The sequence below is a fragment of the Gymnodraco acuticeps genome, unplaced genomic scaffold, assembly GCF_902827175.1.
Source record: "Gymnodraco acuticeps unplaced genomic scaffold, fGymAcu1.1, whole genome shotgun sequence".
NCBI classification, from domain to species: Eukaryota; Metazoa; Chordata; class Actinopteri; order Perciformes; family Bathydraconidae; genus Gymnodraco; species Gymnodraco acuticeps.
The window spans coordinates 17,601-45,000 of NW_022991930.1; the positions used below are offsets into that span (position 1 = coordinate 17,601).

The 27,400-nt window shown below is 41.8% G+C and overlaps 1 protein-coding gene across 1 annotated transcript in view; it reads right to left on the reverse strand.

The window, feature by feature from the left end:
- Positions 1-27,400, reverse strand: part of sema4c (sema domain, immunoglobulin domain (Ig), transmembrane domain (TM) and short cytoplasmic domain, (semaphorin) 4C) — a gene marked incomplete at its 3' end in the record, with an annotated part of 94,624 nt that overhangs the window by 17,453 nt on the left and 49,771 nt on the right. The window contains 1 exon segment of the mRNA XM_034200236.1: positions 20,420-20,627. Within this exon segment, the coding sequence (XP_034056127.1) occupies positions 20,420-20,531 (112 nt within the window).

Consider the following 27,400-nt stretch of genomic DNA (forward strand, 5'->3'; position numbering starts at 1 on the left):
TCGATGAGAAACAAAACAACAAATAATGAAGCTGTCAACACAATGTGACTGAAGGTTAAAAAATAAAAACAGCACTTTTTCAAACTAATTATGTCTTAATGAGTTTGTTGAGACTGCCCACGGCACAGCTTCAAGATGTTATTTAATGATTCCAGCAGAACAGAAAGCTTCCCAAGCTCTGTGTTTACTCTAACAACCTGCAGAAGAAGGCGGGCTGAAATGTTCCAGATCTGCATGTCAGAAGGGAGATAAGGTTGTCGTCTATTTACAAAAAAGAAGCTGTGCAAATAAACAAGAAAGCAATATTGCACTTGCCCTCCCAGCCCTTGTTTTGATGAGCAGTGCAGTGACGTGTGCAGAAATAGACACTTTTTAAAATCTAACTGCAGAGGGAAGGCAGAATCTGGAGTTTTAAAGGTTATTGATGAATACAGATGGAGGCATAATCCAGCATCTGCACAATCACAATCTTATAAATAATAAAGCAAACTAACGGCTTCGAAGTGCTTTGAGTCTTAGAATTAGGTTTTTGATAGAGCCGAGAGTTTGTTTTCATATACTTCTTCGATAGAAATCCAATTAAGAATGGTTATTTTTTAATTAAGAAAATCCTGTTTTGGAAAACCGCCTGAATTGTGTTTTGCCTTAATTGGACTGGAGATTGTTAAAGGACTCCTACATGCATCATTAAGAGGAGAGCAGCTCAATCTGGGCTGTACAGGCCGCCTTCGCACAACAATACAGGGATTTAGAGGCTGACCGTATTGCAAATGGAAAATGGGATGCGACGTGGACAGAATGCGTAAGAAAGCTCATGAATGGTTTAAATCTGCTGGTGTGATTTTTTTAATCTGTGCTGCACGTCCTGGTATAGATTGCATTTTAATAAAAGCCTAAATGAGGCTTTTTACTCAGATTAGTCTATCACTCACACTGTTAAAAGAATATTAGCCTCCTTGTAAACCCAGTTATTGATCCTGTGATCAAACAGCTGAGTCCATGTGATTGATATCGGGTTTGTCTAACTGGTTGAGGGAGTGCCAATCTGGACAAAGATGATCAACAAATGTTCCCTCCACGGTCCAATCTGCAGCAGGGCTCGTGGAAAAACTAGAGCTGACTTTTCTCAACACATTTTTAAAAGATTAACCCACTGCGTTGCTATTCACTCACACACGAATGCAGGACGCACACGCACGCACGCACGCACACACACACTGTTCAAATCCCCTGACTCGCATACAGACAGCTAGTGGAGCAGAGCAGATGAGAAAGGAGACAGAGAAACTGATGGTGTTTAGTTTTCATTATCCACACTTGTAGTGTAGTTCTCCCTCTCCTCTTCTTCCCTCTTTCTTTCTTTATCTGGGCCGAGGAGACAACAGCACATAATGCGATCTCATAACTGCATAAGAATATTCCCTTTTTTGTTTTTCTAAAGCATGAATATTTCCATTTCTTTGCCGTTTCCCTGACTGAAAATAGCAGCAGAAATCCAGGGAGGGATCGGCAGGAACCGGTGATTTATGGTGTGACTAACTGCTCATGTGATGCTGTGGCCTAGTTGGGACTAAGTAGACTTATATACATCGAGCAGGCTCATTGAAGGAGCTGTGTGTGTGTGTGTGTGTGTGTGTGTGTGTGTGTGTGTGTGTGTGTGTGTGTGTGTGTGTGTGTGTGTGTCTTTACGAGAGATACATGAAAAGAAGGGTATAAAGTGAGCTTGTTACTGAAACTTAATTAAAGTCATTCAACCTAAAGCAAATCTTGAAAGCTTTTTGGATTTGCTCTAAATACCTTTCAACTCCTTTTTCAAACAATGTGATGCCATTTATTCTTTATAGAAAATACCATCATTACTTTCAAAACATCCCTCACCTGACATTTTAAGACCAAAGATGGCGCTAGCATCAAGACAAACAAAAACATTGGGGAAATATTATGCAGCTAATTTCCAAAAGCCATGGCACCAAATTAATGTTTTATTTGTTTATCCAATCTTATTTTCCTCCACAGTCTTTTATTGAATAGTTATAATTCAATGTTCTGTCCGCCAGACTGCCAAACTGACTGGGTATGTAAATTAAGCTTTCTATTTCACATTTAGCAAGTTGAGCCTAACTGCGAAACTTATCAGCTATGACCAACAGCAGTCAGATAACATTGATATAGCTGCATATCATAGAAAAACAATATGTGTATTTCTAAGCGCTAGCCAATAGAAGCACACGTGTTACATAGTGATGTACATTATTAAGTAAACAAAGCACTCCAATGGAGGACTTACTTGTGTTTGAATGTGTTACATCCAGCAAAATCAAATCACAGTCAGTGAAATGTGTCATGTAGTGAGATGTACAGAAGACTGTAAGGAGAGACATAGAGGAGAGGAGGGAATAAGTAAGCAAAGGAAGGAAGGAAAGGGGAAGAGTACTGAGATAGTCAAGTTATTATGTGAGGAGCAGCCGTGTATAAACATTGGAGGGTTTGCACGGATGAGGGAGCTTGATGAGAGAGGGAGAGAGAGAGAGAGAGAGAGAGAGAGAGGAGAGAGAGGGAGAGAGAGAGAGAGAGAGGGGAGAGAGGAGAGAGAGGGAGAGGGGAGAGAGAGGGAGAGAGAGGGAGAGAGAGAGAGAGGGAGAGAGAGGGGAGAGAGAGAGAGAGAGAGAGGAGGGAGAGAGAGAGAGAGAGAGAGGGAGAGAGAAGGCATCCCCAGGGGAGAAGTGAGCACATCTGCTGTGTTCCACACAACCGGGCAAGACAACTCCAGAGCTCACTCTCACTCACACACACACACACACACACACACACACACACACACACACACACACACACCACACACACACACAACACACAACACACAAACACACACAACACAACACACACACACAACCCACAACACACACAACACACACACACACACACACACACACACACACACACACACACACACACACACACACACACACACACACACACACACCACACACACACACACACACACACACACACACACCGTGCTGAGGTACTTGGGCTACACACAAATCGGTGCACGTCTGAACACACAGAATACACAAGTTTATGGGTAAGCTAAAAGACACATTGCATTTGCACACACACACACACACACAGTCCTGAGTGGCTCTCCAGGGTATCTGCTCAGAGACTCAAACGCCTCTCACCAACAGAGGGAAAGTTTCTCTGCGAGTGGCTTGTTTGAAGTGATCAGCGGCTCTTTCATCAAGAGGCAATACGGCACCTGCACTTACCATCTTCCACCACACTGTGGCAGCCCTGAGGCCACCTGCTGAGTGTGTGTGTGTGTGTGTCACTGTGACATAAGTGTGGGTTTCCCTATTACAGACACAAGACCATACACACCTGTGGTTCATGACTATGTATGTGCAAGTGAACAAGTGTGCTTTTTGATAGACACTGTGAGTCCAAATGTATGTTTATTAACTCCATCTACAGAGTTGAGATACATCTGACTTTAGACGTTTGGACAGCTGTGGAGCATCAGGAGAACTAAATTACCAAGTAAGAGTCAGTCCCTTGGGGCTCTATTATGCTTTATGGGGATATACCTTTCCTGCAGTGTGTTATATAGATTGTTGTGCATGTTAATGGTCTGCAAAGACTCAAATCCAGCCAGAAGGAGTCTGCTGTTTTAAGATCCACCCAACCTCCTTTCAACGTGGACTCTTTATAATTCCCTGTTCACAATATTGTGGATAACATATACATTTATTTTGTTGGATATACAGAACTTCTGGTACATTAATATTCGTAGGAGTAGCTACAAACACTGAAGGCTAACAGCCTGTCTAATAATAACCAAATTAAAAATAAATAACACGAGCCATGGACTCGGAAGCAGAATTGAAGCATATTTAACATATTAGAGTTTTAGTAAATATGCAGCAATGCAGCACACAGAAAAGTGTCCGTTCCACTGTGTTCTGAAAAACATCAGCTCTGTATTTACAACACGTCAGACATTTGAAAAGCGTTTAAACTGGAGTTGTTTTGAGACTTTTCCATCAATTCAATGACCTTCTGAGTGTGTGTGTGTGTGTGTGACGGCAGTTTGAGCTAAATGACAAGACCTTTGATGCTTATAGACAACAGTTTGGGATTAGAAGAAAAGAGAGAACATAAGCAGAGACGTAATGAGTCAAACAGATGAGAAGTACAAACAACAGGGCAAATAGAAAGCATGGAGAGAAAGGGAGGAGGGAAACGATGTAAAACTCAGAGGGCCTGAGCGAGGTCACAGCCACTGAAACAGAAACGATCAGAAATGGCGGCACTGCAACACCTCTTCACTGGCTGAGATACAAGAGGGTAACACACCCAGACACAGGCTTTGGATGTGAGTGGAGGATTGTGTATGGTAGAAAACAATACAACATGTTTTTAACACTAGAACTTTGTAGGCCTAATTGTATGTCACTTTTTTTCAATAAAATATTAAAGTCTCCCAGTACGTGACTTTTCCTCAAAGTGTGTTATGTAGTTAAAAATTGTCAATATGAAGTCAGATTGAAAAAATCGCCCAAATAATTGCCATTTATACCTATCAGCGCCAGCGGGTAATATTTACCTCATAGAAAATGCAGCGTAAACATGACATGTTGCTATAGCAACGCCTTTTGTCTACTGCGGTTCCTTATAGATAGAGAGATAGATTGAGAGAGATAGATAGATAGATAGTTATAGATAGATACAGGGCCGCCCCTCCCTACAGGCCAATCACGCAGGCTGCATGGGGCCCCGCCTTGCGCAGGGGGCCCCGCCCAGAGGGCCTCAGCTGCTGTGCGCAGTTCTCCGCTCAGTTCTCCGCGCACCCCCCGCGAGAGTGAGAGGTGACAAGGGGAGCACGTCTGTAACCCGACACCGTTGCAATGAATCGACATCTGACCAATCACGGCTTCGATACGGCCACTAGTGCAGGTGAAGAGATGTCGGTGAAAAGACAGTTTCAGTCCGGAGCAAGCAAGAGGGAAACAAAACAAAACATGAAGAAACTAGAGCATCACTCGAAGGTGGGTTATTGTCAAATGTACAACTTGCGAATGTTGTATAAGTCAAATTGCCAATTGCCATATTAAAACATCAGCTGCAATTCACAACATGAAGAAGACAGTCTCTGCAGCATATAGGCTAATGGAGATGCAGTTATTTCCAGCATTCTTTATTTACCATTCAAGTATGTTATGCCTTTTATCTGCTAATGTGCAGGAGGAAGAGTGATACACTGTCTGTCTAATTGGCTTACATAACAGTTAAAGTTTACAGCCTAAAACACATGGAGCATTTTTCCCCCTTTTATTCATTTTTATGTCAATTTGCACATTTCATGGTGATGCTCAGCCTCTCCCCTTAACTCCTAACAGTCATCATCATGTCAACAACAACACAGAGAAATACTGATAGAAATGTGTGTGTAGTTGTTGATACATTGCTGACAGAGGGAACTACATTTGAATACAGATTTAAGAAATATCAGTTTTTGAGCATGTCATAAGCATGTTTTGTCTTGACTATATTACAACTATATTATAATAAAATAATATAGTATTTATATTATTGAATTGATTATGATTATTATTATTAGTAGAAGTAGTTTATTTGCATTCATTATATTTTAATCTTTTTGAGGCTAGTATTTGGCAGGAAATGCAGACGTATTCACCTGTAAACGCATACTGAACGACATATATGCACATTTACCATTTACCTCACTGTATAAAAAAGTAACTGTTGATAATAATAATAATAAACAGGAATTATATTTGCAAAGTAGCCTACTTTGTTTCCAAAAAAACATGTTTCACTCCTGTCGGTTGGGGGGGGGGGGCCTCATCTCACAATGTCGCTTGGGGCCCCAAGTTGGCCAGGGGCGGCCCTGGATAGATAGATCGATGGATAGATTTGTACCTAAACAAAACACAAGTCTAACACCAATCGTTTAAATCAGCACTGGTAGCGATATTTTATACTTCATGTTATCTGCACAAACTATATCCTATGAAAAGCTGAGAGTCCACAGATTCTATTGGTATAAGGTTCATCCCTGTGTGATCAAAACTCACTGTTCTGTATGGTAAATAAAAGAACATTGTACCTTGAAAATCAATAGCGGGTAAATTTGACCCGTTGGCGGTTTTAGGTATACAGCGACCTCTGGCGGTTCTAGTGTTAAAGAGTCTGGCGATTAAGAAAAACGTGTAGTTACAAAAAGGTAGGATGGTTTATTTGTTATACTGTTTTGCCCATATGGGATCTTCTGCTCTCAGAATCCATAACCATGTGTATTTTATTCAAATGATGTCTTATTAGGAAGTATTTTAGCAATAAAGACAATGAAGATAGTGTTTTTCAAAGTTACCAGACTATTGACCAATATGAATCTAGTATTGAACCAAGCCTTGTAATAATATGTTTTAAACCGTCATGCCAATATGAAACCCAACCATTTTAACCAGCTAACAAAGATAACATTAGGCGCGTTCACACCGGAGTAATTTTACCCGTACTTTTCCCATTTAGTTCCGATAGTGCCTGGAATTTTGCGTTCACACGAAAAAGAGAACTTAGTTCAGAGAACTTTTACCCCCATTTTTAGTGCCTGCTAGAGAGGTGGTACAATCCTGCGGAGAAAAAATTACCAATTTCTGATTGGCTGGGCGAATTGCAAACCCCGTAAAACTCTGAAAAGTTTTTTGAAGCCGCCATTGTATTTGCTGGCATTAGCATTATTAGCATTAGCACCACGCACCAACGGAGAGAGAATAATTTATGGCAACACAAAAGAAAACATGGGAGCGGTGGAGATGAGGAGGTGTCAGCGTTCTGGCGATTTACTCGGAAGGCTTCAGTAGAAGCTTTCAGTGGCTCCCAGCAGCTTCTACCCCATTCAAAGTGAATGGGCAGAAGCGTTGAAGCTTCAACGCACGCCGCCGTGTGGACGAGCCGTAAACCCAAAGCAGAAGAAGAAGAAGTGACGTCAGTGGCTTCATTTGCGTAATCTTCCCTCAGGTTACTTAATCCGGTGTGAACGGGATCGGCTGATTGATTGATTGAAACGTTTATTAACAGTTTGTATATTGGGTACAGTACAGTACAGCTCAAAACATACAATTGTTAAGGGGATGCAGACCAGAGAAAGACTTTCGTCTTGTTTACATCAGGGTCCCCCATTTCCAATTCATCATATCATTTAAGACATATAAGACATATTTGACATACAGATGGCTTATTTACAATTTACATACAGGTGGTTTTTTACATACAGATTGCTTATTTACAATTTTCATTTTAGATTTCGTTCTAATACATCCTAACCGGACATTTAAGACATACCAAGTCTACAGATATACAGTTAGTAACAGAGTCTAAAATGCGAGTATATACATAGATGGGGGGGGGGGGGGAAGCTGTCCATTGAACGACAGGTTGAGATTTGTACCATTACCGGGGCCAGTTTTGCAATGCTCTCCCCCGAAGGTGCTCTTTAAGAGAGGTTTTGAAGGTAAGTATAGTTTTACTTTCCTTTACAGTTGTGGGAAGAGCGTTCCACCTTGATGTGGCATAATTGCGAAACGTGTATCCCCCTTTTTTGTGCCAAATCTGGGTTTCACATGATTTGTGGAGTTCCCTCTGGTGTTATGATCATGGTATTCCTTGACCTTTGGGAAGCATTTTGACATGTACATGGGTACCATAGAGGTGTAGTGGATCTTGTAGACCAGGCCCATTGCAAGTAGCTGTACTCTGTCGTCTACTCTAAGCCATCCTAGGTTGTCAAAGTGGGCAGAGGTGAGGTGGGTTCTAGATGAAAGGTCAAGCAGTAGTCTGACCAGTTTATTTTGCGATGTTTGAAGTTTTATTTTTAGCGCCTTGGAGGTGCTATGGTACCATGACGTGCAAGCATAGTCATAGTACCCTTGAATGAGTGCTCCTGCCAGAGTTTTCAGGGTGTTTTTGTTTACCAGAGAGGAGATCCGGTATAGGAATCTAGTTCTTTGATTGACTTTTTTTATTACATTGGATGCCATTTTGTCACAGGAGAGGTTTGCCTCAAGAATAGATCCTAGGTATGTCATTTCCTTCTTACTTGTGACAATAATGTCGCCCACTGCAACTGAGAAGTCGTCGGATTTGCTGAGATTATGTTTCGAACCGAAGAGAATGGACTCTGTTTTACCCAGGTGTAATGACAATTTATTATCGGCGAGCCAGGTGCAGATTCTGCCGAGCTCGGAGCTGAGGGTTTTTTCAACCTGCAACCTGTTCCTGCCAGAGACCAGCAGGGCTGAGTCGTCCGCGAACAGGAACAAGTTGCAGTCACATGCTGATGACATGTCATTTACATAAATTAGGAACAGGAACGGACCTAATATGCTTCCTTGTGGAACACCACAGCTCACTGGGAGGGGGGGGGACAGAGTACCGTTTACCTCCACCATCTGTTCTCTCCCCTCCAGGTAGGATTGCATCCAGCTCACCGATAGTTTATCAAAACCAATTACTTTTAGCTTGTCAATCAGAATGGGGTGATTGACAGTGTCGAAAGCCTTTTGTAGGTCCAGCATCACCATGCCGCAGTACTTGCCCTCGTCCACCTCTTGTTTGATGTGGTCGCTCAAATAAAGAAGGCATGTGTCAGTGGAGTGGGATGTTCTAAAGCCAGATTGAAATTCATAGATTAGTTTCTTTTAGATTAGGCTCTTTTGTTCCATGGGGGTACTACGTGCTGGGAACTAAGTACGGCAAAATACTTGGTGTGAAAGCGGCTAAAGACAATGAAATATAGTCTTTGTGAATCGTGTAAATTGACTTCAAAAGATCCGGGAAAACTACAAAAAATAACAATGTTTGGAATCGCTGCAAACAAGAAATTCTAATCTTCTTAATATGCATTAATGACTCGAAACACACAGCGACAGATATCACCAGGGAAGCGAACAGTCAGGTATGATTTCAGCAGCTTGTGTATTGAGTGTGTTTTAGCTTCTTTAAATGCAGCGAGGAGGACAGAACATGATTGATTTAGTGTCATAAACACGTTTTGAGGCTATGCGAGACGCTTGTATAATGTGCAAAAATGAACTGGAACCCAAGGCAGCCTGAAGGAATGAAACCCAGCTGTAAGAGCATGTGAGTCTTTGCAAAGCAGTCAACAACTCTATTAATACTGGTGGCTGTTTGCTCCCGGAACTCCATGGTAAGGGTATAATGTGCCTGAGTCCATGTTCACGAGTCTCACATCCCGTCATCTCGCTGTACAAACTCTGTTCAATTCAATAACAAATTGCCAAGATGAAAAAGTGGAGCTGTAGCATACAAAATAATATCTCTGACATACATGGACAGGTATTTATTTCATTTAAAAAATATACATTCATCAGTGCACTTGCTATTATTCTTTATGATATATTGATTCAGTGACAAACGAGTTAAAGAGATGAATTTCTTGTGCTGAATAAAGCCATACATATTGGCTAATTTGTGTTACAAATGAATATTTCATTAATATTTAAATAGGGACAGCTTGTTTTGAGTATATTTGGCTTATAAATGTGCTTAAAATCACAGTTGTTCTGCTTATTTCAAGACATTGTTCTCTCTTTTAGCAGCCAGAAACCTTTCCTATTTCAAAATAAAGTTATGGTTTTACTTCAATCAGGAAAAAACCTATGAAAAAAGAAGAATTTACTTTTTCTTATAATGAGACATTAGTCACTTTTCTAGTACTCAGATATATTTTCTTATTTAAGGAATTCATTTTTTGTATTTCAAGAATCATAATTTAGTAAATATCTCACTGTACTGGCAAATGATTACAAGTTCTAAGATGTTTTCTGAATTGCAGGAATGTACTGTTTGAGTTGTATATTCTCCTGTGTACCATACATGGGCTAACACTGCATTTCTTGGTGCAACCCTGTGCTGCAGAATGACAACATATCATCTCTGAGTCCTTGAAAGTCCACACACCACTGAAGAGTATCTCAGGGTCACGACACAGCTTCTCAATCCAGCCCAGCCTAAATCAAACTGCGCCAGAGCAAACACAACTCCAATGTGAAGAGGAGGGGAGCGCCTGTGGCTTCACGGCCCGCTGCAGAGGTCTCGATCTGGGCCTGCTCTCTGTGATCGATCTCTCTCTTTCTCTCTTTCTCTCTTTCTCTCTTTCTCTCTTTCTCTCTCTCTCTCTCTCTCTCATATAAATACACCCAGCCTCTGCTTATAGCTTCCAACCGCCCAGCCACTCACACACCAAACTATGATTAAAGCCCTATTTTAGGGAGCGCTTTGAAGCAGACGCCGACAGAGAGGCAGAGACAGACGAGGCTGAGCAGCGCCCACACCGACGCAGCCGACCCTCGTAGGAGCAGGTACCCTCTTTGAAGCAATACAAAAACAACACACAAAGGCACACACACAATCCCACGTGGGGCTTTGTGTGCCGAGCAGATGACAAGTTCACAGGAGAGTCAGGTGTACGACAGAATGAGAGCACGGATACAGAGACAAGAAAGAGAGAAGATATACAGGCGTCTAAGAGCTACATCTGCACAAATACCTCCAGTCAGCTGTGGAGTCTCTCCTGTTGTAAATTAAGAATAAAGGAGATTTATGGGATTATTCAACACAAGGAATCCATGTGTTTAACTCACTTGTGACTGAATCAACGTGCCATGAAGAACAATAGCATGAACGCTGATGAACGTATATGTTCCAAGCCGAATAATTAGGCGTCTCTTACAATACCTAAGCCCCTGTTTGCCGGTGATGGAGCGTTTGTGTGTTCTGTGCAGCTCCACAGTTGCAGTTTTTTCACAAACAGTCATGGCAATAGAGCGATACAATTCAGCAGAAATGGGCGAGAGAGATGAAGGGATGGGAGAGTGGGAGGAGGAAGTGGGAAAAGTGGATTAACACAGCAACGGCACAAGTGAGCCCGATGGGGGGATGGTTTTAGGGGGGGGGTTGGATGATGAAACAGCCTGCCTCAGTGGGGGGTCGCCTTTGTTGTCTTCAACAAGCAGAACAAATGGAGAGCTGGTTGATGCCACAAGTGAGCATTTTTCAGTATGACTGGTAGCAGCAGCGCCCCAGCTGGGGAGAGTTAGGCCTTCTCTGTAGACACACACACACACACACACACACACACACACACACACACACACACACACACACACACACACACACACACACACACACACACACACACACACACACACACACACACACACACACACACACACACACACACACACACACACACACACACACACACACACACACACACACACACACACACACACAGAGAGACGAGAGCCTGTGGAGCTCAATGGGTGCTGCTTGGCACTGGATTTGACAAAAATGACAAGTATGTTGTGATTCAGAGGAAGGGGGAATTCTTCTTCAAGACACTATAAATCTGTAAAGACTATGGAACAAGACACTGAAACCCAGCATATAAATGATAGAACACACTGGAAATAATGTCAAAAAGACACAACATAATCTACACAAAGCCAGTGCTACAGTACACAAATACAATTTTTTTAATAATATGAGATATCGCCATTGGTAAAGTACCTTTTAAAATGTATTGTCAACTAGTGGTGGTGGGAATCCTTCAGTATGTCACAATACGATTTCAAATGTTGGGGTCCTGATTTTGATTCAATTGAATTCTTTATTCTAAACTACATCTTGATTCAGTATATATATATATATATATATATATATATATTGTGGCTAATTCCAGGGTTGACTACAGTGCGCTGTTCTCTAAAAAAGGCGGTGTTGCTCATTATGACATGAAGATAGACTAAAGTGTGCATAGGAGTATGATGTTTTTAAAGTAATCCAAGACAAAAGGTAACATTTATTAATGATAAACTAAATGACTCAATTCCCAGTGGCTTCAAGAAGAAGTTGACGTTATATAAAAAATATACATATCTACAGGTATGTAATCTATGCATTAAATGTTATTCACTATCTCATTAGGGAAAAACATGTTATAAATGAATCATGTTCCTGCATGTGAACTAATCAGATGTGCAATGCTGCTCACATAATAAACCATGTGCCTATCCTGTATATCATCAGATATAAAATGTCAAAAATCACCACTTATTCTCTGTTTATACATATTTAAGATACATGTTGTACTTATATACTACATAGAATTGCTTTACATTGCTTTGTTCCTGTACTCTGCACAGTGACTAAGTGTAATCTTAACTAATCTAATATTTGAATCTTTTGCAGATGACATTACCTTTCCATTTTTGTAATGAAGCTATATGTAAATGCATCTCTCCGCCTGGATAACTCGTCACTTTTGATTTAGAGATAAGGATCGAGGATGGCAGTGATTTTGAATATAAGGTCACTGCTTGCCCTGCTTCCACAGGAACGTGCTTTAGATGAGAGCGGCCTTCGAGTGGCATTTTCATTTTAATCCACATGCCAGCACATCCGCTCAGTGTGACAACATGGAGCGATGCAGGTCCTGACATCTGGTCCCAGCTGTTAATCTGCACTGACCAATCAGCACAGGGTCAGGGGATGAGTGACACTCATAGCAGATACAAAGCAGTGATGAATCTCCTTCCCCCCCCCTCCTCTGCTCCATGTATCCTCCCAGTCACGCACAGCCTCGCTCTCAACCACTCATTATTGTAATTGGAGGGCTTGGGGAGATATGGTGGAGAGAGACTGAAGAAAAAGAAAGGTTGAGAGGGAGAGAGGTTTGTGGAGGTCAGAGGCCCGGCCCTTTTCCACTCTCTTTCTCCTTGCTGTTTTTCCTCTATCTTTCTCTCTTTCTAAATTAAGAGGCATGCATTTGGGTTTTCTGTAAAGATGCATGCTCTGCATCAAAGCTGGGCTCTATTTCTTCTGCTCTCTTCACCTCCCTCCAATTTCTTTCTCTTTTCTTTGTTTAACCACAGCTGCTGCTTTTTGTTTCATAGTTCTGGCATACTGGCCTCTGTCATTGGGCTGGGTTAGGTGGAGTGTATGTGTGGTTGTGGGTGTGAGTATAAGCTGGGCATGAGAAAGACACAAAGAGAAAAGGAATGAGAGTAAAAGACAAGAAGAAGGGGGAAGATAGCTCTGTTATCAGCTGATGTGTCGTCTGTAGTCAATGGAAAGGGCCAGGTAGAGGGCGTGAACATTGCTTTAAAACCTATTGGATGCTCCAATCAGCTGTGACCAATTCAGAAAGAGGACGTTAGGACAGAGACAGAGTGAGAAAAGTGAAGACAGATAGAAATAGAAATAATAACCTTGTGTTTAAAGGAGAGGGGATGATAATAATCTATATATGTGATTTTCCCACTGAGACTTGAGTCAGTCTCCAGTGTTAAACTAATATTAAAAAGACTGGCACCTCAAGTTTGACTCCATAACTTTTTTGAAAGGAGAACTGACATCATACAAAAGTTGAATTCACAAGTTATATAAAGAAGAGTTGGCTCTATTCAGATACAACTTTTACAAAAAGTCATATTTTTTTGCCAGGGTTCCCAAACATTATTGAACATTTCAATTCAAGGCCTTTTTAAAGAATATCCAAAGTCTAATTTTGCTTAAATTCAAAGACACAACACGGCATAGTCTAATGATCAATGTTAAATACTGTTGCAGTGACCACTTTGGGAAACACACATGCAGACGGTGGAATAAAGTATATTTTCTACATTAAGCAAATTATCTCTATTTTTGACTAAATAATGTAAATTCAAGCACTTTTTATGATCCGCGGCTTAAAAAGAAGGACTTAGTTTTCCCCTCTTGGATTCAAAAACATACAAGATTACAAGGGCGCATGATTTTCTGACTGCTATAGTAACGTATAAATTGTCAGCCTTTCTTGGTTCAAAAAACATCATCTGGCACAGCTTTGCACTAGGAACAATCTGAATGGTAATCATGTGTAACGTCATTTATTTTGGTTAAATCCCCACTCACTGTCCATGTGTTATTTACATACTCCTCTTTTAAAAGCATATAACATGGCCTCTTTAAATAATACAAATGTGCAGCTCAAATAGTCCTTAACTAATGTACCATTTAGTCCGATCTAAGTGACGTTTGCTTAACACAACAATGCTCAGCTGCTGTAGATAATGTAAGTATTTGGCAGAGGTGTGGACTCGAGTCACATGACTTGGACTCGAGTCAGACTCGAGTCACACATTTGATGACTTGAGACTCGACTTGACAACATCACAAAAGACTTGCGACTCGACTTGGACTTGAACACCAATGACTCGGGACTTGACTTGGACTTGAGCCTTCTGACTTGAGGTGACTTGCTACTTTAATTCAGAGGTCTCCAACACGCCGATCGCGAGCTGCCGCTAGAAGAGCAGACTCCCGTCGGGGAAAGCAGGATCTTCAGCCGCTCCTACTCTTGCTGAGAATCCTTGCAGGCAGGGGCGGGTCTTTATTTAGCTGGGCCACCATGCGGCCAATCATATGCGAGGACACACTAGGATCATACCATTATGTGAAAGAAGGGTGGGGGCACAGCATGTGCAGAGCGACGGGGAGACGGGGAGCCGGATTTAAATGCAAGCGCGTCGGAAAAAGTCAAGAAATGAGCGAAAACCGAAAAAAGAAGCAGCATCTGGCTGCTTTTCAATGATATTGGAGAAAGCAAAGCTGAGTGCAGGATTTGTAAAATGAAAATAACCTTCAGAGCAGGGTAAACACTCAGGATTTATTGTCAGAGGTGGGAGAAGTTCAGACAATTAAAAAAATGTTACAATCAAGTCTTAAAAAGTCTTAAATTTGATAATCAGAATTTAAGGCCTTAAAAAGGTCTTAAATATGATTCAGAAGGTCTTAAAAATTATCGGATTTGAAAGGTACTTCTGTGTTGCGATAGCGTCTAAATGTGTTTTGGGGGAAATGTCCGGGCTGCAAAGTAACCAGTACGGTAATAGCCTTTCAGTTCCCCCCAACAATTTGTATTGAATTAAATCAACATGGAACCAGTAATCACTAACTTTGTTTTCCCCGGCCCCTTATTGGAGAACACCCAGCTAGTAACCTAGCAACCAAGCTTCAGCTCATGTAGCCTATCTTCGAATCTACTTACAAATAAATATGGGGAAGTGTAAGTTCAACCGTATTTGGTTGGAAAACATCTAATTTAGTGCTTGGTTGAAACCAGTGGAGGGAACGTGTTTGAAGCCCGCTGCATCTTTTACAAGATAAATTAGTGTTTGTTTTGCTAATGTAGCGTTAGCTAGTGCAGCGTTAGCTAGTGCAGCAGCAGCTAATGTAGCGTTAGCTAGTGCAGCAGCAGCTAGCGCAGCAGCAACTAGTGCAGCGTTAGCTAGTGGAGCGTTAGCTAGTGGAGCAGCAGCTAATGTAGCGTTAGCTAGTGCAGCGTTAGCTAGTGCAGCAGCAGCTAGTGGAGTGTTAGCTAGTGCAGCAGCAGCTAGTGGAGTGTTAGCTAGTGCAGCAGCAGCTAGTGCAGCAGCAACTAGTGCAGCGTTAGCTAGTGCAGCAGCAGCAGCGAGTGGAGTGTTAGCTAGTGCAGCAGCTCCCGCAACAACACCGGGGGACCTCCGGGCGAAGTTTGGGTCTACGTCAACCCTAAAAGCGGAGGTGCTGTAGACGCTAAATACCGCAGCTAAACACCAATCATACAACAGCAACGATTAAATAGTGTATCCAAGGCAGCAGAGCTCAGTCTGAATATAGCTCTTGTCACTCTCTCTCAGAGACACACACACACACACACGCACGCGCACACACACACACACACACACACACACACACACACACACACACACACACACACACACAAGGGCTGCTCGATTATGGCAATAATCAAGATTATGTTGGTCAATAATTAATATCACGTTTATTAAATATGATTATTCATTGACTTTGAAAACATCCATTTATTGAACTTTAAAACAAATAATAATTTGAACAGTATCTTTTTAACTGTTGATTGCCCTGAACGTATAATTCAACTGAAAAACCAATACAAAAATTAATTAAATAAATGATACATTACTAAAAAATTCATTAGATCAAATATGTTGTGGTGCACTGTCACAACCTAGCAAAGCAAAATAATCGTTTTTTCCGATTATGTTGTTTTCGTAATTGTGGCAGGCCAAAATCGTAATTGCGATTAAAATATGATTAATTGCACAGCCCTAACACACACACAGACGCACACACATACACACACTTTTTGTCTAACACGCTAACACAGTTCTGTACTGTTGCGCTGTTGTGTTCAGTCATTGTTCTTATGTTGAACATGAATACATTTACTTTGTAAGTGATTATGGGACGTATTTCTTCTTTATATACATTTTCCTTCATACTTTATTGCCGTAAAATAGGTCTTAAATTCTATTCAAAGTGGTCTTAAAAAGGTGTTAAAAAGTCTTAAATTTGAGTTGGCGAAACCTGCAGGAACCCTGTACAATAAAAAGTCCTGCATTCAAAATGTTACAAGTAAAAGTACAAAAGTATTAGCATCAAAATATACTTAAAGTACCACCTGCAGAGGGATCTAGATTCAGGTGTTCTTTTCCCCATAGAGACCGCCTGGCTGCACATTATCCCTTGCATAAAGATAGATTGTGGGTCCCTTATAACATGTTGTACACAGTGGAAATAAACATTCTGGTTGACTCAACATCAGGGATCTTATACATTAAACTCCTTCTGAATCAAACCGTCACGGTAGCCTTACCTTACTGATCCCTCTTAAATTAGAAAAACACACGTTACTTTACCAGCAGAGAGAAAATGGATTATTAAATTATTAATGTGACTAATAAAGAGCTGTTTGATTATTAAGTATTATTCTGTTGATCGATGTCATTACATTTGGTGAAAAACACATAATGACTTGTTTATGACTCGTTTTGTCAAAGTTTAGGACTTGACTTGACTTGAACTTGCCCATCCTGACTTGAGACTTGACTCGGACTTGCAAACCAATGACTTGAGACTTGACTCGGACTTGAGCGCAAAGACTTGAGACTTGACTCGGACTTGCAAACCAATGACTTGGTCCCACCTCTGGTATTTGGACATGCTTTTAGATTGAAGTCTTCCATATGAACCAATGGACTGAGTGCCACAGACAGGATCATCCATCATGTCAGAAAGCATTAATAGACGGACTCAAATATTGTTGTTTTCTTGTCTCGTTAAAGGTGGGGTAGGTCATTTTGGAGAAACCAGCTCGAGATCGCTAGAATTTGAAAATACACAGCCGGAACAAATCTGCCACTTCCTTACAGAGCCCCTCCTCCAACACACACGAACGCGCACATGACCAATGAGGGCACGAGATAAGTTTGTGCACAGATGGAAGGCTGACAGGCAGGTAGGCCATCCAGTTACTTTAGCCGGGCCGGCTCAGATGATTGGTTGTACTTTTTACAGCGCTATGGCTTCCACAGATGATATGTTTTTATGGATTTTTTGTCAAAGCACTTAAGATATTCATCGCTATCGGGATGTTAAGAGCATTCCATGGAATATAACAACAAGTGTATCACGAGCCGGTTTCTCAAACTGACCTACCCCGCCTTTAAGGGATTTGTTTCCACCAAAATAACATGGTCACAACATCACCCATCCTAAACATTCAGTTTAATGTTTGCATGAGAAGACCTTTAGCAGAAACATGATCAAGGAGAAACTTACAATTATGAGCATAAATATGAAAAGCAAGCCGAATAACAGTGAAAAAGAACTCCCGATCCATGCGTTGTGTCAGTGATTAGACAAGTATGTAAATCTACAGCGCTCATTAGCGGCCCTATGAGGGCCATACATAATGTGTGTGCATAAAACGTCTCATTAGGAGTCAACTGTGATTTCTTCTTTGAATGTTTTGCCATCCAGTAATGTGGCGTGTGCGAGATGAGGAATGAAAGCCTAACATTCAAAATGTCACAATGTGACTTTTAAAGAATAAAAGAAGAAGAAGAGGTGAACAGAGAGGACAGGATGTTTTTGTTTCTTCTGCTGCAACCTCATGTAAGCCTTGTGTAATTGCTGGGCGCGGTAGTGTGTGTGTGTGTGTGTGTGTGTGTGTGTTGGGGGTGTACATATTATCTCTTCAACCATCTCTGCCACACCATAACACACCCAATTCACACACACACGTGCACACACACATTTCCTGCGCTGCCCCGTGCTCCAAATCCCTCAGACTGCCAGCCTAAGCAATACACACACACACACACACGCACACATACACACACAAAGGGGGATTAGATAGACAGACATGCAACTTACTACACACACACACACACACACTCTCTCTCACACAAACACGCCGTTTATGCCCCCATTTTTTCTCTCATTTTGGTTTTGCAGTTCTTGTCTTCTTGTCTCTGTCTTGCATACTCACACTGTATGCAAACAGCAACACACGTAAATGTTGAATCTGTGTGTGTGTGTGTGTGTGTGTGTGTGTGTGTGTGTGTGTGTGCATGTGTGTGTGTGTGCAGGGATATGCCTCCATGCAAAATAAAGCACAGGGTGAACGGCCTGCGGAGTGTGTGTGTGTGTGTGTGTGTGTTTCTCTTTCTGTTCCTCTACTTTCTGTCCTTTTAAGGCAGTTAGTGACTGCCCTCTTTCTCTCTCTTGCTTTCCTTCCATTATATAGCTCCCCTCTCTCCTCTCATTTCTCCCCCCCCCACCACTCTCTTTCTGCAGCTTTGTTTTTCCATTTCGTCTCCCTCCTATCTCCCCCTCAGCACCGTGGCGAGAGCCCATCCATATAAGTCGTTTCTACCCAGTATTGAGCTTGAAAATCTCATTTTTATCCAACCAAGTGGAGAAATCTGTCAACGGGTAAGATCATCCCACTTGTTTCCAATGCAAATCAATTTACGTCAAGATTCTTTATGCACTCAAGTGCCACGCTGGAATCAAGTGTGATGGAAGTGACTCTCCTCCCGTGTTTCACGACACGGCTTTTATGTTAGGAAGACATTTATGACAAAGAAGTTGAAGCTGCAATAGAAACGAGGGAAGTTATCTGGTCTCTACAGGCAGATTTATTCAACAGCTTACGCATTAAGATATTTAGAATTTAGATTCGGAGTGCCTTTTTGCTTCTTCCATATAAGAGCATGTGCTGTCCTCGTTTGCCTTGTCTGGCGTGCAAGAGTTTTCTGGCCAAAGTGCGGCTGTCTGCCAACACTGGCTCTGCTGTCACACTGGAGCAATTCCCCAGAGAGTATCGACGCCCTATCGATTGTTTTTACCCCCATCCTCAGCCCTCACATGCCATCACAACACCAGTGACGACTGTAGCATCGAGGGATGAAAGGGACGCTGGGAAATAAAAGGAGAAAGGAGGGGATGTGTGGTAGCTGCATGAGAAAGCTGCGTTTGAAATATCTCCACACCCCACCAGCCGCCTTTCTCCTCAAGAGCGGCTGAAATGTGAGCTCTTTGTGAAAACGCCATAAGAGCATTTCGAGTTCACACATTGAGCGAACAAAGCAAAAGAAAAAGGACGGGAGGGATAAAAGGCAACAGAAAGGGCAGGGAGAGGTAGATATGGCATGAAAAGGGGTATAGGTGGTACAGAGAGGTGAGAAAATATATCTGTATCCTCGTATTTTTCCCTCTCTTTATAGTATTTTCCTAATCCCCAGGAGAGAGAATGCAACACTTCCCTTTTTGAAGGATTAAAAAAAAGCGTATTTCTTAGCTTGCAACAATTGGCATTGTTCAGTGAAGAAAGTCGGGCCCGGCTGCAGAGGAGGCTGAGATAAAGAGTGCAAAGGCAGCTGAGCGCCAGGATTAGACTGATGTATTATTTCACCAGGGGTCGATTACGGCCTCTTTACAGAGATCCAAAAGCATCCACCTCTGAGATGTAATGGAAAATCCTGCCTGGTTGTTTGTAATGGAATACATTTCTGCAATTACTGGTTTTGTATCAGATTTCGGACCAGATAAATCGTTTCAGGACGAACTTAAAAGGATCATACCAACATCTGTCAGTCCATTAAATCCGTCTTTAGGGGTTGGATTCGGCCGCAGGAAGGAAATAAATCTAGATACATTTTTTGTGTCAGATTCAACTTTGGTGAACATGCACATTTGGATGTTCATTGATAGCAATATGTTTTGATAGCACTGATCTTAAAGGCAACAGAAAGCCTGCTGATAGCACATCTGATTTTGAGCGTTATCAGCGGATTTATAGGCGTTTTCGTGCTTATCGCTGCTTTCAGAATACGTCAGATTGGCCAAATTGCCCACAAAATAACTACTACCAAAAGTATTTCTTTAAGTCTGGCATTCACTGCAAAGTTTCAGCGCCCCCTGAGGTCTAACTCCTCGAAAAGTCAGTATTACTCTGCTCACTCACCCTGGTATCGAACAGTCTTGCGTGGGATTGGGTTCCAGTTGAGACCAAGAGACTTCTCCCATCCAACCAGAAACACCAGGAGCAAGACCTTCGTCCCGCCCGTGGCTCCCATGTCGGCTCCTATTGGTCGAGACTGCCTCTGAGTGATGGATGCAGGGATCAATCGGCTGATCGGAGGGACTCGAGAGAGAGAGCAGCTCCTGGCAGCCTGCCGAGAGAAAGAAAAATCAACATCACATGAGCTGGAAGCACGAGTCACTTCTTGTATTGGCCTGCTTGTCTATCAGACAATTTCCTCAGTGTTTACAACTTTCCCACCAGAAAGCCACACCGGACCGTTCACACATTCAAGCTGCACCCAAAGATAAGTCTTCTTTTAAAATGAATTAAAGTGAATACGCCTCAACAGAACAACATTTTAATGACTTTAGGTCTGGAAGGATTCCTCTGTCCATCCCTCACTCTCTATAGTATATAATAATCCAGCTATTGCTACTCAAAAGGTTCAGGAAAATAGCTTCACTGCACTCCTGTCAGGACAAATCAGCAGCAGTATATTAAGCTGGGTTATCAAAGTTAATTGGAGCTGGCAATGCATCAGACGCCAATGTGTCGGGGAATGAATGTCGAGGCAAGGACAATCCAGTGTTGTAAATGAATTGGTTTATACCTAATGAACTTGTCAAGAGCGCGGCCACAGAGCGACATCAGAGGAAAGGATGATGGACTTGTTACACTACTGCAGGTGAGACAGATGCACGGGGCCAGAGGGCGGATCTATATTAAAGGCGTCCTAATTGCTAATGTTTATGTTTCTAATTGCTGTTTACATGCTTTAATGTTCAAAAAGTGCTTTATTTATCTGCTCTGATTGGTTAGCTGGCCGGCTCTGTTGTAATTGGTCAACCGCTTAGAGATGTCCCGCCCCTATCACGTCCATTTTGTTTTGCTAATAAAAGCGTAAGTAGAGTCCAACCAACGGGTCAAATGGAGGCGTTTCAGGAAGTGGGGGAGTCTAAAAATACTTCATTACAATTCCTGAGTACAAAATGTTACTTTAGTCATTGTAAAAAAAGGATTATCAGCAAGATGTATGTGACGTATACAAAATAAGATGCCTTATTATGCTAAATGGCTCTTTTAATATGTTTGTGTTATGTTAGTTTGTATAACTTACAAATACAAGTGTTTTCAAGTTGTTATTGGTCAATGTGGAGCATAGTTTGGACATGTGTTGTACTACTGAATAGATTAGCTAAATAAAATGACATGTAAATTAATGTAATTAGTAATTTACGTGACATCAAGTACACAATTGTTACTCTATTGGTCAGATACAGGAAGTGAGTCAAAACACAATATGTCCTTTTGAGCATTAGAGGACTTACAGTATAAAGTACCTCAAAATTAAACTTTAGTACAGTAGTTAAGTATACGTACTAACTGCACTGAGATGCAGCAGATGACACACTATCATGTTCGTTTGACGCTTGTGAGGACCAGCAGGCACTTCAGATTTAACGGTGTCACATCGTCATTAATAATGAACTCAGTGACATCCATTAGTGCCATAAATGTGTTGAATGAAAATGAAACATGTCACTAATTAAAAAATCAACCGTGAGCAGCTTTATATAAATTCATTTAGCAGAGTGCTTAGGTGTGAAAATAACCTTTTTAATAATTGTTTTAATAACATTGGACTGCTGCCATTAGTAGATTTGCTGTCGCCACCTGTGCTGACAAACCTCCATTTCCAACGATGCCAAATAGGAGATTACACAGCTTTGAAAGACATAACATGTTCTGATTGTTTATATATAAATCTGCTAGTGCATAATTGTATTCATTAACAAAATGTAGACTGATTTCAGAGTTAGAGGATGTAAGTAAATCCGTACAAATGATAAATGACCTGTTTTATTGGACCGAGTTGTGATATATTGTAATGTTTTGAAGTTATAAAATGTATTTCAATGGAATTTGTTTGTGTTGTTCGCAGCAGTGTAAGTTAATAACAACATCTTAAGGCTTCGGTATGCTTTAAATCAGTGGTTCCCAACCTTTTTTCCCAGGAGCCCCCCCAAATGACTCCTGTTGGAAGGGCCGCCCCCCCCACACACACTCACGGGGGGTCTCAAAAATGCTACAGCTACTGTCACAAACTGGATGAATGTGAAGTATTTTGTTAAAGGAGGATGAAAGCGTAATTAAGGAGCACTATTGGAGTGACTTTGATGGTTATGGGACTCAGGATTAATTCATTTGGATTCCCGCTGTATGAAGAAATTAAAGGACGGCGCAAGTGGAAACAATTCACAAAGGGATTAAACTGTTTAAAATACATGTTCAAAGTAAGGCCTGGCGCCCCCCCTGCGATCTTTGGCGCCCCCCCAAGGGGGAACCACTGCTTTAATGAACCTTGCGATGTGATGGATTGTTAGTTTCTATTCAGCATCCTCAAATGCCTTCACTACCTCCGCCTGACTGCTTGTACAAATGCACATCAGACTTTATCCTTGAAGGCATTCATGGTGTTACACTTGCAAAATGGTACCCGAAAAATGAACGGGTGGACAACGTGATTTGGGCATTAGAAATTGGGTGTCAGACCCTGTTCAATAATCTGATAAACGCCATGTTTGAAGCCCACCTTATCGACTAAACACTGTGTCCGAACTTTCCACATAGGGTCCTTTTTCCTCAGTATCTCCAGCCAGGCTTTTATTTTAGTAACTGGAAGGGAAACTGTTTCGTTTAAATGTCATTTTTAAACGCTGCGAGTACCACAAGAAAATGAATGTTCACTTTTTCAAATGGCAAACACATCTCGGAGAGGGATATAAGGAGGGCATAAAACCAACACCTATCAGCATGGCTAGATACAACTGGGAGTAGTAAAATGGAAAATGTTATTTTTTTTGTATTATGGGTGAGATGACCCCTTTTATTTGAATGTAAGGTGACCTTCAGTAACTCACTGACCACAATCTAAAGGAAGTCTAATGACTCTGATCTTAATACTGAACTAAAACCACTGTACACACAAACAAATATGAATCTTTCTTAATGTTTGTATTCTCACGAGGACCAGTTATCCTCTTAATTGGAATATAAAGGTGCAACAACACACACACACACACACACACACACACACACACACACACACACACACACACACACCACACACACACACACACACACACACACACACACACACACCACACCCACACACACACACACACACACACACACACACACACACACACACACACACACATTGGAGAACACATCCATTGACTATTAAACAGGCACAAAATGTCAAACTATATTTACTCAAACCTGACACAGACAGAAAACACCTCTCTACGTGGAGCACATTAAACATCTCCTACTTTCTCTCCCTCATATTCCCACAAGTGAATATTTAATTCCAGTTCTTGCAAGAAAAAAAAGCCACTTGACCTATTTGAGGATTGGCAGGGGAGGTCATTGAGATTTGAAGATGTGTGTGTGCCCACGTCCAGCAAATAGGACTGTTATTGATTACACTTTTGAAGGAAAATCAGAAGAGGCCTAGAGAGGAGAAATCAGACACCCCCCCCCCAGATCAGATCATAGCGTGGTGCTGTTCAATGAGCGTGCTTAAACGCTGGGCTTGGGAGAAGGCTCTTCAAGCCTCGCAGTGTCGTCTAGCAGCTTTATTGGATCGATGCTGGAGGCCCTCGCCGGCCAACGCTTCAGTGAGCTAAGATTGAGATGGAGATTGAAAGGAGGGGAGGGAGGGATGAAGCTTTGAAATAATTTAAAGGGAGACTTATGGAGAAATAATACAAAAAAACACGTTGCAGGAGGCTTACAGTTCTTATTTTTTCCCTCCCTCAACATCCCCCCCTCCATGTCTGCGCTGAGAGGTTACCAAGTGGAGTGCGCATCCTGAAGGCCGGATTAAGTGGAGAGGCAGTGTGTAAATACTTCAGGGGAGGATGAGGAGGAAGAGGGAAGTGGAGGAGAAGGAGATGCAAGGCTCCTGACTGAGAAAATCATCAGTGCACACCTCTCTGTTGTTTCCTCTCTTTGCTGCCTCTCGCTGCTTTTCTTTCATTCAATCTCCCCTTCTCTGACAGTCACCAGCAGAACAACAATATCTTTCCAAAAGCATTGAACCATTTATTGATTTACAAATGTAGAACATAATGGTATCATCATCTCCTTTCTGTCTGTCCTTGACGTTGCCTTTTCAGCTATTGTAAGTTGAAAACGTTGGTATTGATAGAGATATGTGAGACTCTCAAGGGACTGCTGCAACCTGCAAGGTCACATGACACTGGGCTACTCGTGTGTACTTGTTTGCTTGTGTACTTGTTCTGTATAATGGGCTTCATAGAAACAAAGCTGTTAACAGTAGTGCCTTTACAGATGCTCTCGCTGCAGGTCTTAGCATCAGATTTCACCTGCAAGGATCGATTCAATATCAAATTACACTTTCCGTACTACTGCTGCATTATCACAGTATTCTTAAAGGGGCCCTTTTATGCACATGTTCAGGTGTATATCAGTATGTAGTGTCTCTACTTTAAAGAGTCCTCTCCTGCTGATGTTCAGGTGTATATCAGTATGTAGTGTCTCTACTTTAAAGAGTCCTCTCCTGCTGATGTGCAGGTGTATATCAGTATGTAGTGTCTCTACTTTAAAGAGTCCTCTCCTGCTGATGTTCAGGTGTATATCAGTATGTAGTGTCTCTACTTTAAAGAGTCCTCTCCTGCTGATGTTCAGGTGTATATCAGTATGTAGTGTCTCTACTTTAAAGAGTCCTCTCCTGCTGATGTTCAGGTGTATATCAGTATGTAGTGTCTCTACTTTAAAGAGTCCTCTCCTGCTGATGTTCAGGTGTATATCAGTATGTAGTGTCTCTACTTTAAAGAGTCCTCTCCTGCTGATGTTCAGGTATATATCAGTATGTAGTGTCTCTACTTTAAAGAGTCCTCTCCTGCTGATGTTCAGGTGTATATCAGTATGTAGTGTCTCTACTTTAAAGAGTCCTCTCCTGCTGATGTTCAGGTGTATATCAGTAGGTAGTGTCTCTACTTTAAAGAGTCCTCTCCTGCTGATGTTCAGGTGTATATCAGTATGTAGTGTCTCTACTTTAAAGAGTCCTCTCCTGCTGATGTTCAGGTGTATGTCAGTATTTAGTGTCTCTACTTTAAAGAGTCCTCTCCTGCTGATGTTCAGGTGTATGTCAGTATTTAGTGTCTCTACTTTAAAGAGTCCTCTCCTGCTGATGTTCAGGTGTATATCAGTATTTAGTGTCTCTACTTTAAAGAGTCCTCTCCTGCTGATGTTCAGGTGTATATCAGTATGTAGTGTCTCTACTTTAAAGAGTCCTCTCCTGCTGATGTTCAGGTGTATATCAGTATGTAGTGTCTCTACATGTCTCCATGCTTTAATGTTCAAAAAGCTCTTTATTTTTCTCATACTGCCTGTGCTGCAGCACCTCTTTTCACCCGCTGTCTGAAACCAGAGCCCAGTCTGCTCTGATTGGTTAGCTGGCCGGCTCTGTTGTGATTGGTCAACCGCTAAGAGATGTCCCACCCCTTAGCCTATCATGTACGACGTGTTGGAGCGCTAGCCAATAGAGAACCGCAGTGACTTGTCCTAAAACCCGGAAGTAAACTTCTTCCGGTTCTTTCTCCATAGGATTTTGGAAAATAGCTGGAAATCAGGTCTGTGGTTGACGCACATTTAAAGATCAAATGCAAAGCTTCCAAATATGCTACATTTTTATAGAAATGTTGTTTTTAAGACTGCCTGTATTTTTTATTTTATTTAAATCGAGATAATACACCCAAAAAAAAGCTTTTTATAGATCCAAAACTCGACCCAAAGCCGTCTGAATTTCTGACATGTAATTCCCAGCAGCCTCCGTGCGCGTGACGTAATAGTGGCCAAACAGTCTCTGGACCAAATATCCCACTCGGCAGTCTCGGTCACATGTTTTTCGAAAAGAAAACTTAATTAACATGGGTTATTGTTGAGCTTTTTGTTGTACGAACGGTGCGGGATCTGGGAGAGTTTTACATGCATTTCCCAAAAACCAAATCATCCGCAAAAAATGGATTTTTTTAGTGAATCGTGTTGGATGGCAACCGACAAAATGGAGCAAGTTGTGTTCTGACCACTTCGCGTGTGACGCATACGACGTTGATCCTGCTATCATGAAGTCTGTTGGTGGAGAAGCATTAATAGCATGTCGGAGGCTGAAACCCGGAGCCGTCCCCTCCACATTTCAGCACAAGAAACCACTGAAAGAACGAAAGAGCCGGGCGATGCAGAAATGCCAAAGAATTGAGGTAAACAACTTTTGATTAGATTTCAAAGCGCACGGAGCACAGCAGATAACGCAGATAACGGAATTGCAGTTTTATTGCTTATAGAGGTGGGCACCGTTAGATTCTGTGTCTTTACGATCATAAACAATGTGTTGGATGTGGAGCTAGGATAAGGAATAAGGGCGCTAGGAGTGATAGGTTAGCATTTTTCGCTCGGGGCTAATTCACTATTAGCATTGTAGTTTATCTGCAGCTCATTCATCGCTCCTCCACTCATAACGGAAAATGTCGAACGTCCTACAGTCGGTGATGCAGACTTCTTCTCCCATCTCTTCCTTCACTTTCCCATAGTTGTGGCAGCACTTGTTTTCTCGGCTTGTAGGCATGGTCTGGCAGTTTCCACATCTACACCAATTCTCAGCACCCTCGGCCTCTTCCTCAGATGGCGAACTTGAATCATCGCCATCAGCACTTTCATCGGTGATATCAGGTGACGTTTCCTTGTATTTCCTCTTCGACATCAGAGGCTCGTATAGATATGGTTGGATGTCGACAACATACTCCAGATATTGGGTGGCCTCCGACTCAGAATCAGACATGATAGACGAAACTAAGTTGTACTATCGGCGGAAGCCGCTGTGAGCCGCTGCGA